This window comes from Nicotiana attenuata, unplaced genomic scaffold, assembly GCF_001879085.1.
Source record: "Nicotiana attenuata strain UT unplaced genomic scaffold, NIATTr2, whole genome shotgun sequence".
Classification (NCBI taxonomy): domain Eukaryota; kingdom Viridiplantae; phylum Streptophyta; class Magnoliopsida; order Solanales; family Solanaceae; genus Nicotiana; species Nicotiana attenuata.
Window position 1 is genome coordinate 147,645 of NW_017672676.1, and position 14,279 is coordinate 161,923.

Consider the following 14,279-nt stretch of genomic DNA (forward strand, 5'->3'; position numbering starts at 1 on the left):
GGGGTCGAGGTATATTGACCTCCTTTTGTCCAGCAGACCAAAAAAAGGTTTACCTAGCCGTATAAGAACTAAAGTTTCGAGCTTTGAGCAGTGAAAGGACTCGAAAACAAAAGAGAAATAGAAATCAGTAAGAGAGCCTAAACTTTTGAAATCTTAGTGTGTTTTTGTGCTCGTATTAGGTCTTAGCTCCTCTTTTGGTGAGAGCATTGAAAGCCCTATTCATAATGGCATTCAATTCCTTAGGTTCAAAGGATTCAAACTAGATAGTGGAAGATGACGGAGAGTTGAAGATGCAAGCACGATTGAGGGAAATCAAAGACGACAGAGAGGAAAAACATCATAGAAATTACTTGGACATGGTGAAGTGAAAGATCGACCATTGAAGCATGAGAGACCGTCGGTCAGAACCCTAATACCCAGAGGTTATTGCATTTCACCTCTGCATATCGAATATCAATGATGAAGCCATCTAATATCCTCATGCTTGCTTCGATTTGAAAGCACAGAGCTAAATGCGGATGAAATCCCAAGTCATCGTTTTAGACCTAGGGTCTTGATTTGCGGCTTTGAATTATAACAACGAAAGAGTAAAGATCGGAGCGAAAATCGCGGCTAGCAAGGACAGAGAGAATGATTTCGTGGTTGATTCTTTGACCTTGCACAAATTTGTGCAAGGTCTTGAAGATTGATATGGCTACAAGTTTGAGAGAATATGGAGGAAAAAGGAAAGTGGGCGGCTGGCTTGGATGAAAATGAATTAGGGTTTGGGGGTTTCTCAAAGTTAAAAATGCAAGATTAAATGTGGGCCGTCGGATCATTTGATCAACGACCCAGATATTTAGGGAGATAAAGACTTTATAAAATGTTTAAATTACTAAAAACGGTGACCTTGGATCTCCCTGATTGGATTGTGGAGATTAAGTCTTAAAGGATTTAGGAATAATAGGAAAATGGAGATTAAACGTGGACCGTTAATGAAACAGATCAACGGTCCAGATCTGCTGTTATTTGTGAGCGAGGGAGAAATGTGACATGATGAGCTACGATTAGTTTAGGGAGAGGGGAGTGGATCGCCAAGGTGGAGTAGGTAGAGGGTTTGGACTGGGTTAGATTTGTTTGGGCTTTTCATTGGGTGTTATTGATTTAAAGAATAGCCTTTTGTATTTAATAGAGTATTACAATTATAGCCCTTAGCCACTTTTAATCCCTTTTGAAATTAAATTACATAAACTTATTTATTTTCAGTAAAAATTTAATAAAATTATAATTATCATATACACTACTAATTATTGTAAAAATTAATAAAATATAAAATTACTCTACTCTCAAATTGTAAGATTAGTTTCGAGTTATTGAAATGATAGACCAATTACCTAAAATCAAAGAAATAACTAATTAAACTAATTGTGAGGCCTATATATATATATATATATATATATATATATATATATATATATATATATATATATATATATATATATATATATAGAAGGTTATTTTATTAATCGTAAAATAGTAAGTATGATATATTTATAATTAAAATTATAAAATTGAATTATTAATACTAAATTAATTTTGTAAAATAGGTGTTATTGATTAATATATACAAAAACTTTCATTGTAAATTATCAAGTAAAAATAAATTAATTTTAAAAAGGAGGGTCAAAATTAGTCGTCAACAGCTGCCCCTTTTTGACCGGAGACGATGAAAGAGGTTTCGGGCAAGTAAATTGAACCAAAGCCAATTTTGTCCCGACTTTAGGCATATATTGCAGGAATAGCACGAAATTATGAGTTATAAGATTAGTAAGATATTAGGAGGATTTAGGAGAGTTGGGGGCTGAGTTTTAGCTTTGAATTGCTATACCTCGGGCTTAACGAGGATCAGGGCTCATGTAGTTCTAGAGTGATGACTTTGAGGAAGTGATGCTCGCATGAATTGTCCCAGCATCGTATTGTGACGATACTATGAGGCGGAGAATTTGGTGCTCACGATAGCTTTGAATTTGCGGCTTGACTTGAAAGATTTGAGGAATTAGAGTTCGACTGATCGTTTTTAATTTGGGTCCTTGGTCCGCTTATGAGTTTGTTATCCCTCATAGCATTGTAGTTTTGTTTGCTGCTTAGAAGGAATTCCACGTTACGATGTTTGTTCCTGCAAAAAATAAAATATACACATACCTATATATTGCAATATAGAATATGTTAAGATGTGATGTAAATGATGCAATAATGATAATGCCTTGCCCTTATTTGGGACAGGGATGATGGGATACTTGAATTTGACTGGATTGTTAGCCGGGCTGTGTTCCATTCCGCAGCTGACGGAGGATTGAGTCTCCTAGTGTCGGGAGTAGTTGGCTTGCATCTCTGCTTGCTGGGAGAGTTTTGCATTGAAAATATCTCCGCTTGATGGGAGTGATTGACTTGTAGAGTGCGTCTCTACTTTCTAGGAGAGCTTTGCACTTAAAATGTAAAGTATCTCCGCTTGATAGGAGCAATTGACTTGTAAAATGCGAGAGGCTTGTTGGGAGATCTTTGCACTGAAAATGTAAAGTATCTCCGCTTGATGGGAGCGATTGACTTGAAGGAAAACACAATCATGCCTGTAAGCTGCACGAGCAAAGCGTCAAAAAGTTCAAGATAACAATAAAGTAAAAGAAAAGCATGCCCAAGAGATATTCTTGACTGCGAGGCTAATTTGTGGCCATCGATTTGCAGAACATTGGCGACGAGGTTTGCAACTATCTATTCTTGTCTCCGATGTGATGGAGCGACGGTGCGGATCGCTCCCGTTGGCGGAGCAAAACAATTTACTTTATATAGGGCTTCGATTGGCGAAGCCGACGTTTGATTTGTACAGTGCACTCCGATCGATTGAGTTGAGATTTGCTATATACAAGGCTCCAGTTGGTGAAGCCAGCATCTCACTATGTACAACATGCTCTTGTTCAATTGAGCGATCGGTTTGTTATATACAATATGCCTCGTTTGCGTTAGCGTTCTGATTCCGTAATACCTGCAGGGATTTAGAGTTAGTTTCCGTTGTGCCAGGAAAATTTAAAATAGAGAGAGAGAGAGGGATGATAGTCCTGAGAGAGCGGCGGATCCGTCATTTGCCCCAGTGTATTTCCAACAGTTCCTTATGTCCTATTGGCCCTGCTCTCAAAGAAACTTCTTAGCGCGGGGGGTGGGGGTTTTGGTTTGTGTCGACCGTAGTCCTGGCTTTGCCCCAGTCCTAATAGGTTACGCCATGAAGATCGGTAGGTGGAACAAATTACGATATTTTTTAGAAAATACTTTTTGAAAATATTTGTTTTATGGCAAATGTCGTCATTCTGGATTATGACATGTTTTGAAGGTTCCTTGAGTGTGAGCGTTGTTTCTTGAAAAGTCTATCCCATTGATGTCAATCCTCACGATGCTTCTGATGACGCGGCTGCTTGCCGTTGCGATTATGTCCTAATCTGAACTAATGCATTATAAAGGTTTCCTAGGGTTATGCCCGAACCCTTTCAGGTTGCCTACGTATCCAAACAGAATTTGGTCAAGACGTAGTTCGATGATGATGATAAAGAAAGCATGATAAATATGACCGAGCCTGACTCAGGTAGTTTCCGTATCCAAACAGAATCAGGTCAAGATGTAGTTCGATTACAACATATGCAAAATGATGAGATTCAGAATGGAATGGCCGAGTTTGACTCAGACTACCTACGTATCCAAATGGAATCAGGCTAGAACCTAGTTCAATTTCAAAAGATGACTGAATTTGATGATGATCGCCTACGTATTCCTTCTAGAGGAAATTAAGTCGTGGCGTAGTTCCGAGCAACACACAAAATGATATTTGGATCTTCTATTACAAAAGAAATGGGAGAAAAACCGAAACCTATGTGGGTTTCCTACGTATCCCTCCATGGGAAGTCAGGTTGAGCGTAAGCCAAACCCTAACTCTATTACCTTCAAACATATTATCTCTTGATTGCGTCTGAGTTGATAGGCTTCGTGCTGACCCTTTCGTCCATCTCTGCCAAGATTAGATCTCCACCCAACAACACTCGGTGGACCACGTAAGGACCTTGCCAATTCAAAACTAACTTTCCTTTAGCTTCTTCCTGGTGGGGGAAGATTTTCTTCAGAACCAATTGCCCCGGTGTAAACTGGAGAGGCTTCACCCTTTTGTTAATTGCATTGGCCATCCTATTTTGATATAGCTGATCATGGCATACTGCATCCATTCTCTTCTCATCAATGAGCATGAGTTGCTCCTGTCTGAACCATATACACTCTGTATCGTCTAACTTGGCTTCTTGGATGACTCTTAAGGATGGTATCTCGACCTCTGCGGGTATCACAGCGTCGGTGCCATATACCAACATGTATGGCGTTGCCCTAATAGATGTTAACCCAGTAAGGCGAAGGATAGCTTCTCATGCCATTGCCTATGATTGTCCAATATCTTCCGCAGAATTCTCTTGATGTTCTTGTTGGTTGCCTCAACTTCTCTATTCATTTGTGGTCTGTAGGCTATGGAGTTGCGGTGGAAAATTCTGAACCTCTCACAAATATCCCTTATAAGATCACTGTTGAGGTTAGTTGCATTGTCAATGATGATTGACTCGGTTATCCTTAATCGGCAAACGATGTTGTTTCGGATGAAATCCGCCACTACCTTCTTTGTGACGGCCTTATAGGTAGATGCTTCGACCCATTTGGTGAAATATTCAATGGCTACCAAGATGAAACGGTGCTTATTTGATGCAGTGGGCTCTATTGGTCCAATCATATCCATGCCCCAAGCGGCGAACGGCCAAGGCAAACTTATTACATTTAACTCAATAGGCGGAACCCGGATGAAATCCCCGTGGATCTGACACTGGTGACACTTCTGCACATAGCGGATACTATCTCTTTCCATGGTCATCGAAAAGTATCTGGCTCTCAAGATCTTCTTGGCTAAGGTGAAACCGTTCATGTAGGGTCCACACGTTCTTGCATGTATCTGTTCTAATAGTCTGGTTTCCTCACCGGCATCTACACATCTCAACAAATCCAAGTCTGGGGTCCTCCTATATAGGACTTCCCCATTAAGGAAAAAGTGATTTTCTAACCTCTTGAGTGCTCGCTTCTGACTATTAGTAGCACCCTCCGGGTATTCTCTTGTTTTGAGGAATCTTTTGATGTCGTGGTACTATGGTTTAAAACCCATCTTGCTCTTCGTCTACATGAAAATAGTTGGCATGTTGATATCTAATTTCTACCTCGATAGGGTTGATATAATTCTTATCTGGATGCTGAATCATGGATGATAGGGTTGCAAGAGCATTGACAAATTCGTTCTGGATCCTGGGAACATGCTTGAACTCGATCTACATGAACTTCTTGCATAACTCTTTTACACAGTGTAGGTGTGGAAGAATCTTGACGTTCTTGGTAGACCACTCCCCTTTAACTTGATGTATCAATAGATCAGAATCTCCTATGACCAAAAGCTCTTTGATGTTCATGTCAATTGCCATCCTAATCCTGAGGATGCATGCTTCGTACTCAGCCATATATTGGTGCAAGGGAAACTTATCTTTGCTGATGCTGGATAATGTTATCCTGATTCTGAAATTAGGAATGCCCCAATTCCTACTCCTTTGAAATTCGTTGCTCCGTCGAAAAACATTCTCTCCAGGGTATGACTCTGGGATATCTTCTCCATGAACAACACCTCCTCGTTGGGAAAATACATAGTGAGTGGTTCATAATCCTTGTCCACTGGATTCTCTGTAAGGTGGTCGGCCAGAGCTTGTCTTTTGATAGCCTATTGGGTTATGTACACAATGTCAAATTTGCTAAGAAGAATCTGACATTTAGCTATCTTTCCGCTAGGCATCGATTTCTGAAAGATATACTTGAGCGGTCGAGCCGAGATATCAAATACATGGTGTATGCTGACATGTAATGCCTCAATTTCTGGGCGATCCAAGTCAAAGCACAACAAGTGTGCTCTATCAAAGTGTATTTGGCCTCACATGGTGTGAACTTCTTACTTAAGTAGTAGATGGCATGATCCTTTCTTCCATTTTCGCCGTGCTATCCCAACACACATCCAAAGGCATTATCCAAGACTGAAAGGTTACAACAATAACCAACACTGGTGGATTTGGCAAATACTCATTCAGTTGAAGGCTTTCTGACACTCTTCTGTCCACTTTGTGGCAGCATCCTTTTTCAGTAGCTTGAAGATAGGTTCACAAATTATTGTAGACTAGGCTATGAAATGGTTGATGTAGTTCAGTCTACCCAGGAATCTCATCACATCTTTCTTACTTTTAGGCGATGGAAATGGCTTTGATCTTTGAAGGTTCCAATTCTATCCCTTTTCCGCTTACGATGAAACCTAGCAATTTTCGAGTAGGGACTCCGAATGCGCATTTTGCAGGGTTCAACTTCAGCTGTACCTCTGCAAGCGTTCGAACAATTTCCTCAAGTTGTCCAAATGTTCTAAACTTTTTTGAGACTTGATGATGACGTCATCCACATATACCTCGATCTCTTTGTGAATCATGTCGTGAAAAAGGGTCATCATGGCCCTCAGATAAGTAGCACCAATGTTTTTGAGATCGAATGGCATGAATCTGTAGAAGTAAACTCCCCAAGGTGTAGTGAAGGATGTCTTTTCTGCATCTTCTTCGTGCATCAGGATCTGGTGGTACCCGTGAAACAATCCACGAATAACTGCAGTTCATGTTTCATGCAGTTGTCGATGCAGATATGAATGTTTGGTAAAGGGAAATCATCCTTTGGACTGGCTTTGTTAAGATCACGGTAATCCACACATATCCTGATCTTCCCATCTTTCTTAGGTACTTGGACGATATTCACCAACGAAGTGGGATAATTGGTGACCCTCACTACATTCACCTCTATCTGCATGGTTACTTCTTCTTTTATCCTCAAACTCAAGTCAGGCTTAAGTTTTTTGGGTTTTTGCTTGATTGGTGGTCTAGCGGGATCAATAGGCAATCGATGCGAAATGATATCAGTACTTAACCCACGCATGTCATTGTATGACCATGCGAACACATTGATGTATTGTCGGAGGAGCTCGACCAATTCTTCCTTCTGCTCTGCTTCTAGATGGATGTTGGTTCGGGTTTCTTTTACATCTTCATGGCTTCCCAGGTTAATTACTTCTGTATCTTCAAGGTTAGGCTTTTTCTGGATTTCCAGCTGTTCGATCTCTAGTGGGAGATTATCTAGCATCATAATCTCGTCTTATTCCTCGTAATCTGGATCGTTTTGCTCGAGGGGTTCGTTACATGTCCAAATTGCAGAACGCGGGTTTTATCATTTTGATTACTGAAAAGAAAAACTAAGTATAAATGAAGCGATAAATAAATTTGCAAAATTTTAAGAAAGCAATTCTTTTTATTTCATCAAAAGAGGAATGTCTGAGCGTTCAAAGAGGCAAATGACAAAAAGGTACAGGCACAGTTCAGGCCTCAATTGACCGTGCACTTTTTTCAAGAAATTTACAATTCCACACTACCAAGACTCTTGGCAAACTAAAGACGGGCTAGCCGTCCGATTCCGTAGGTCCTGTCTTGGTTTGGCATTCCGAATGGTTGGTGTCTTTATATCAATTCCCTCACAGCATTCCTCAATAATGGTCACGAACAACCTTCCCATCCAATCGACGATATCGTCCTCTGGCGCTGAACTCTGGCCCGCACCCAAAACATGCTCTAGCACAAAAGCCTTTTCCCGGAGCCACCGGTCAAGTCTTTCCAGTCGAAGGCTGATACCCTATGCCGGCTCATCCTTCCTTTCTATTTGGCTCAATCGACTCTGTTATCCCGTCTAACCGGGTGTTGGCCCAAGTAAGGTTAGTTTTGAAGACTGACAAAGGAACAAGGCCTCTGATGCACTCTCTTGGTTGCAAGAGCATCACAGTAGCGACAAAAGAGGACTTGGCTATGGGACTCAAGCACCAAAGTGGGACCCTAAAAGCAAGTACCTCACACTTCTCGAGAACAAAATTTGCACACATTGTGGTAAAACTGGTCACTATAAAAGTGAATGTATTGCAAAAGAAAAGGCTAGTCAAAAGAATAAAGAATTTGTTCAAGGGAAAAATAGGCTGCCAGGTTGGGCTAAAAAGAATTTGATTCAACCTTTTGCCTATAGAAAGGGACCCAAACTAGTTTGGGTTCCTAAGACTAACCCCTGATTTCCTTTCGCGGTTCCAAGTGAAGGGGATCAGCCAAATATAATACATGGATAGTGGCTGTTCAAAGCATATGACAGGAAGCAAGAACCAGTTCCTTTCACTTGAGGACCTCAAAGGAGGTAATGTCTACTTTGGAAATGGGAAGAAAGGTGAGATCATTGGGGTTGAAAAGGTAGGTAATACTGACTCTCACTCTATTGAGAATGTCTACTTGATAGATGGCCTAAAGTACAGTCTAATCAGTGTATCACAATTATGTGATAAAGGTAACTTGGTAGCATTCACCACTACCAAATATTTTGTGATTAATCTTACCATTGACAAGATTGTTTTGCAGGGAAAAAGAGTAAACAATACATGCATTGTAGTTTTGTCCACGCTTTCAGAAAATGAACTCACTTTCTTAAGTGTGTTGGACAATGATCCCCTCCTTTGGCACAAGAGACTTGGACATGCAAGTCTGAGTCAACTCAACAAATTAGTCTCCAAGAACCTGGTGATAGGGCTGCCTAACATCAAGTTCAAGGAAGACAAAGTTTGTGAGGCTTGTGCAAGGGGGAAGCAGGTAAGATCCTCTTTTAAATGCAAGAAAGTGGTAAGTACCACCAGAACGATGGAACTGTTCCATATGGATCTCTGTGGTCCAATGAGAATATTAAGCAAAGGTGGTAAAAGACATGTGATGGTGCTTGTTGATGATTACTCTAGGTTTACTTGGACATTATTTTTAACATCTAAAGATGAAGCATTTGACATGTTTACTTCTTTTGTTAGAAAAACTCAAAAACAACTAGGTAATCAACTTGCATCAATTATGTCTGATCATGGAACTGAATTTGAAAATGCTAAGTTTGCTGAATTTTTGCATGCTACATCATAAATATTTGCATGACTAGACCTCTTGTTAAGAAGATTCCCTATGAGTCACTTAAAGGGAGAAAGCTAAATATATCCCATCTTAGGGCATTTAAATGCAAGTACTTTGCGCACAATAATGGCAAAGACTCCCTAGGTAAGTATGATCCCAGAAGTGATGAGGGAGTATTCTTGGGATATTCTTCACATAGTAAAGCTTATAAGATATACAGTAAAAGAACTATGTGTGTAGAAAAAAATGTATATGTTATTTTTTTTAAAACTAACATTCTTTCTGAAAGGCAGGAATAAGATAATGAAGAGATTGGGCTGATAAGAAATTCAAATGGTGAAATCACAGTCCAGACTGAAGCTGCACCAGAAGAAGGAACAAGTGATGGAACAGGTTTTTCTACCCAGGGCAACATGACAGGGGGAACTGACTAGAGAGGAACTGATCCTCAAATCTCGAGGGAACCGGTCCATGAACCTATTCCTTAGTAACAAAACAAAGAAGAAACATCTAAAGAAATTGACACTCCTATTGCAATATCCACGAAATTGGATATAGATGAACCTGGTTCATCTGTTGATCAGAAGTTGTATAGGGGAATGATTGGTTCTCTTTTATATGTCACTACTAGCAGACCTGACATTGTGTGCAGTGTAGGTCTTTGTGCTCGATTTCAGGCAAATTCTAAGGAGTCCCACTTGACTAATGTAAAGAGAATATTGAGATACTTGAAAGGCACCACTGACCTTTGCCTTTAGCATCCAAAAGGTAGTAATTTTAACCTAGTGGGATATGCTGACGCTGATTATGCAGGTGTCCTAGTGGATTGGAAGAGCACCTCAGGTATGGCACACTTCCTTGGTTCATGTCTTGTGTCATGGGCTACCAAAAAGCAAAATTCAATGGCCTTATCTACTGCTGAAGCTGAGTATGTTGTTGTTGCTTCATGTTGTGCTCAATTGTTGTGGATCAAACAACCATTATTGAACTTTGGAATTGATGTGGTTGCATCCTTATTTTTTTGTGATAACACTAGTGCTATTAGTATGACAAAGAAACCAGTTCATCATACTAGAACTAAGCACATAGATGTTAGGCACTATTTTTTGGAGGGACAACTATGAGAAAGGCTTGATCACTGTGGAATTTTGGTGCTACTGACAAGGAAATTGCTGACATCTTCACAAAATCCTTAAGTAGAGATCACTTTGAGAGGAACATGTTGGAATTAGGGATGATTAAGATCACCTAAAAGGACCAGTTCAAGGTTAAACGAAAAAAAAATGAAAAAAAAATTTTGGTTAGAAAGTCTATAAATTGTGTATAATTAGATTAATTCTTGCTCAGTCTCATACTTTCCATAGTATACTCTTGTGCCATGTGTTAAAATGACTCATTAATCTCTAATGATATTTTCTCTATTTTGGCAAATTTAGACTCACACAAGAGAATTATCAGTGAAGAACCTGGTTCATCAAGATAACACGGTATGTTTTCTACACTCTGCATAATCTGAAATAACTATATTTGGATCATGAGCAGAGAGTCCTACCAAAGACCAAACTCCTTTTGGACATATCCGTTACAAGTGAACCAGTCCTATTCAAAAGAGTCCCAATCAAATGGAAGTACCTAGATTCTAGGGATACACTCCAACGTCTCTTCAAAATTGAATTTCAGTTTAATTAAACTTCGAAGAGTCTGAAAAGATGTAGCTACCCCATCAATTATTCCTCTGTATATTGATCAGCTTTGGTGTATTCCTTACTTCATCTCTCTCAAGCCGTCAAAAACTCTCATTCTTCTTTCATCTTCCAAACACAATCTAATTCTCTTCTTTTCATACCCTAGCCTAGATATGTCAAACACCTCTGAAAATCCTTCATCACCAAGCAAATAAACAAGCAATTGAAAGCACGTAGGGAAGAAGAATCCTAGAAATCTGAAGATTCATTTAAGTCTGCTACTAAGGGGGAAGAAAGTAGGTCTTTCAAAACTGAACAAATATCTTCTGATTCTAAAGTTTCTGCAAATTTGGAGAATAGATTTGTAGGATGTATAGCAGGTATAGAGTCTACATAATCTGGAGAAGTTGGTGGTAAAAATGAAAAAAAGGAGAGCAAGGGCGCTAGGAGTACTGTGAGGGGAAAGGGGACAAGAGTGGCTGATTCTTCACCCACTCCTGTTGGTATAATAAAAGAAACTGGTGCAATGGTTGTTTGGGGAGAGGAATTTAGTGAAATAGAAGAGAGTGTGAGCAAAACAGGGGGAAGTGGGTCTGGCGAAGCTGCTGAGGGGTTGGTTCAACTTGGCAAAAATATAGATGAACCTGTTCCATCTGAATAGGAAACCCTCGCGGACCTACTGATAGAGTTATCAATGGCACCAAAAACTCATGCCATTCCCTATGGTTTCATTCTCACAACTGAGCTTGCACATTTCAAGGTACCTATGAAGAAGTGGGGTTAATACTCTGCTTGCTTGCGATTATGAAGTCAATGTCATTCTTAATGAACCTAGTTCATCTAAAAAGACACCTATCAATAGCAAAGTCAGGGTCTTGGTACAGGAGAGTGAGGCAAAGGATATTGAGATAGCAAGGCTGAAGACACGATTGGTTGAGGTAGAATCTGAGAGAGATGTTCTCAGAACTGAACTTGCAAGGGAAAAGGAGAAGAATGATGGAATTCTTCAAGACATGCTGAAACTTCTCCAAGCAAATAACCAGCCCCTACATCTTCCAAGCCTTAAATCCTAGCCTAGTGTAATCAACCAGTGACCCAGTTCGGGACGTTTTGTTTCTTTTGCTCATGTTTTCAGTATTTTTATTTCTTCTTTGTGGGAATCTATCAATGAAATTCACTGTTTTTGCTCTAACTGTTTGTTTATATTTCTTTGATGGTTTAAATTCTTAGCTTGATCTATGATGATTAATTCATGATTGCATTTGAAGTAGCCCCAGTGGCCATGAGTAAGCTTTAAAATCTGGTTATCTCACATTTTTTATGCAACTTTTCGATGATGCCAAAAGGGGAAAAAGGTTGTGCTTTAAACAAGTGATGTTTACACTTTGAACAGTGATGTTTATAACCTAATGTACCTGGTTCTTGATGATAAGTGATAAAAAGGAAAAATATTTCTAACATTGTGTTGATGTTGAGCTGAGTTGAAACAGGGCTAAGCTTATGAAAGCACAGAGTTTGTCATCATCAAAAAGGGGGAATTTGTTGGCCCAAGTAAAGGCTAGTTTTGAAGATTGACAAAGGAACTCATGATGAACCAGGTCCATCCAGTGGTCCATCCCTCAGGTGCACAAAAGCGGGCAGATTTGAGCATGTGGGTTTCACGTGAAGGAGATAAGCTTAACTTGGTGTATTTAATATCTCCTGATCGAAAAGGTTGCAAAATTGATAAGGAGTCCTTAATCAAAGAGAACACTATCCAAGATAGGGAAGGAGTTAGAAGTTGAAATCAACTAGAACTCTTCCACCAAGGAAGAGTTGCATCAGAACTCTAGTTATTTCTTCATCTACTAACTCTATAAATTGCAGGATGTTCTCACATTACATGTGTTGCACAAAAACGCAGAAGTTAAACGTGAATTGGGAGCAAAATAGCAAGGCTTTTTGCAAGCAGTTCGTGTGTGATTCAAGTGTGCAAACCAGAAGCTACATGAATCAGATTGAAGAACCAGCTCCATAAAGAGTTTTATGTGTCTTTCTTTATTTCTAGTTCAATTGTAGTAGGTGTTTCATATTGTACCTTTCAGCTTTATCTAGAAGCAATTGTAATAGGTATTTTGAGTATTCAAGTTAGAGTTAACTTGAAGTTGTCGCAGCAGTTAGAGGCTGGTTGCTACAACGGGATTAGAGTTAATCCTTAGGTTTACAAAGAGTTTTTGTAAATGCTGTTTTGGCTCAGTAATTTTAGTGGAAGTTTGGGAAAATCCTACTGAGTAGTAGGTCCTGGTTTTTTCACCTTTTGAGCTAGGTGTTTTCCACATAAAAATCTCCGTGTTCTTTATTTTCTGTATTTATTATTCCGCAAACATCAGTAGTTAGTACACCTAGAAGAACCAGGTCCTTCTAGAAGCAGTTTAAGCGGAAAATTGGGTACCACACAAATCACCCCCCTCTTGTGTGGTATTGACGTTTAGAACATCACCGGGCCCCCAGCCCAGTTCCTAGTCTGTATCTGTATTTCATCATTTTCCTCATTGCCATCTTTGATCTATACGGCAACTACATTCCCATGTTTTGCTTAGTCTGTTCTATTTCAGTGGTCTGCATGATCTCAACTGTATAGAAAGCGACCCCGTTTAGTCCTTCTATGAACGGGACTGCATGTTCGGGATAAGCTGATTGGCTCCACTCGCCATAGACTATGATCTCTTGACAAACCCATTCAAATTTCATGCACTGGTGTAGGGTAGACGGGACGAACCCTACCATGTGTATCCAGGGTCTTCCTAGCAGTAAATTGTATGAAGAGGAAATATCCATCACTTGGAATTGTATGGGAAACTCAACTGGTCCAATATGCAGAGCCAAATAAATTTCTCCAATGACATCCTTCTGCGACCTATCAAAAGCGCTTACTCTTACATGACTTTCCTTGACTTCTCTTAGATGGATACCCAACTCTCGTAAAGTAGAGAGTGGGCAGATGTTGACTCTTGATCCTCCATCAACCAATACTCGGGGCACTATCTTATCTCCATATTTGATAGTGATGTAGAGCTTTGTTGTGATGGAAGCTCATCTCTTCGGAAAGTGATCACATTTGCTTTGACCATTTTCATCAATGGTTGATACCAGTGCCTCACTGGTGGTATTGCTCGGTACGCTCACCCCACTTAACACTTTCATCAGGGTGTCTTTATGACTATCAGGACTCATCACTAAATCGATGATTGACATTTGTGCTGAAATTTTCTTCAACTGTTCCTCAACGGAGTATTCATTGGTTGACATTTTCTTCCAAAATTCTACGCCCTCGCGATTCGTTATATTTCTTCTCTGAATCTGTTCCCTTCCCAGATTCCCTTGGTTTGCATCCTCAGGTTTGTAGCACCTCCCTGACCTATTCATACCGTGGGTTACGCGTAATCTGTCATCTTGCCTCTCCCCTTCTGCTGATATGTCCACGAAACTATTTTGTATTCTCGATCCTCTTCATCCCTGGTAG

At 39.8% G+C, this 14,279-nt stretch overlaps 1 protein-coding gene across 1 annotated transcript; it reads right to left on the reverse strand.

Annotated features, from left to right (window-relative positions):
• Positions 1-2,466: 2,466 nt before the first annotated feature.
• LOC109214070 lies at positions 2,467-4,382 on the reverse strand. Its single transcript, XM_019377949.1, has 2 exons — positions 4,017-4,382; positions 2,467-2,613 (listed from the first exon to the last, which is right to left on the reverse strand). Exons 1-2 carry the CDS (start codon positions 4,380-4,382, stop codon positions 2,467-2,469), a joined length of 513 nt encoding a protein of 170 aa, XP_019233494.1.
• Between the last annotated feature and the right edge of the window lie 9,897 nt (positions 4,383-14,279).

Bases quoted from the DNA above. Each gene is read 5' to 3' on its own strand.
- LOC109214070 (XM_019377949.1), bottom strand. From the start codon at position 4,382: ATGTTGGTATATGGCACCGACGCTGTGATACCCGCAGAGGTCGAGATA. The intron at 2,614-4,016 runs GTCAGCACGAAG...TTGCTCGTGCAG, and splicing joins TGGCAGAGATGGACGAAAGG to CTTACAGGCATGATTGTGTT.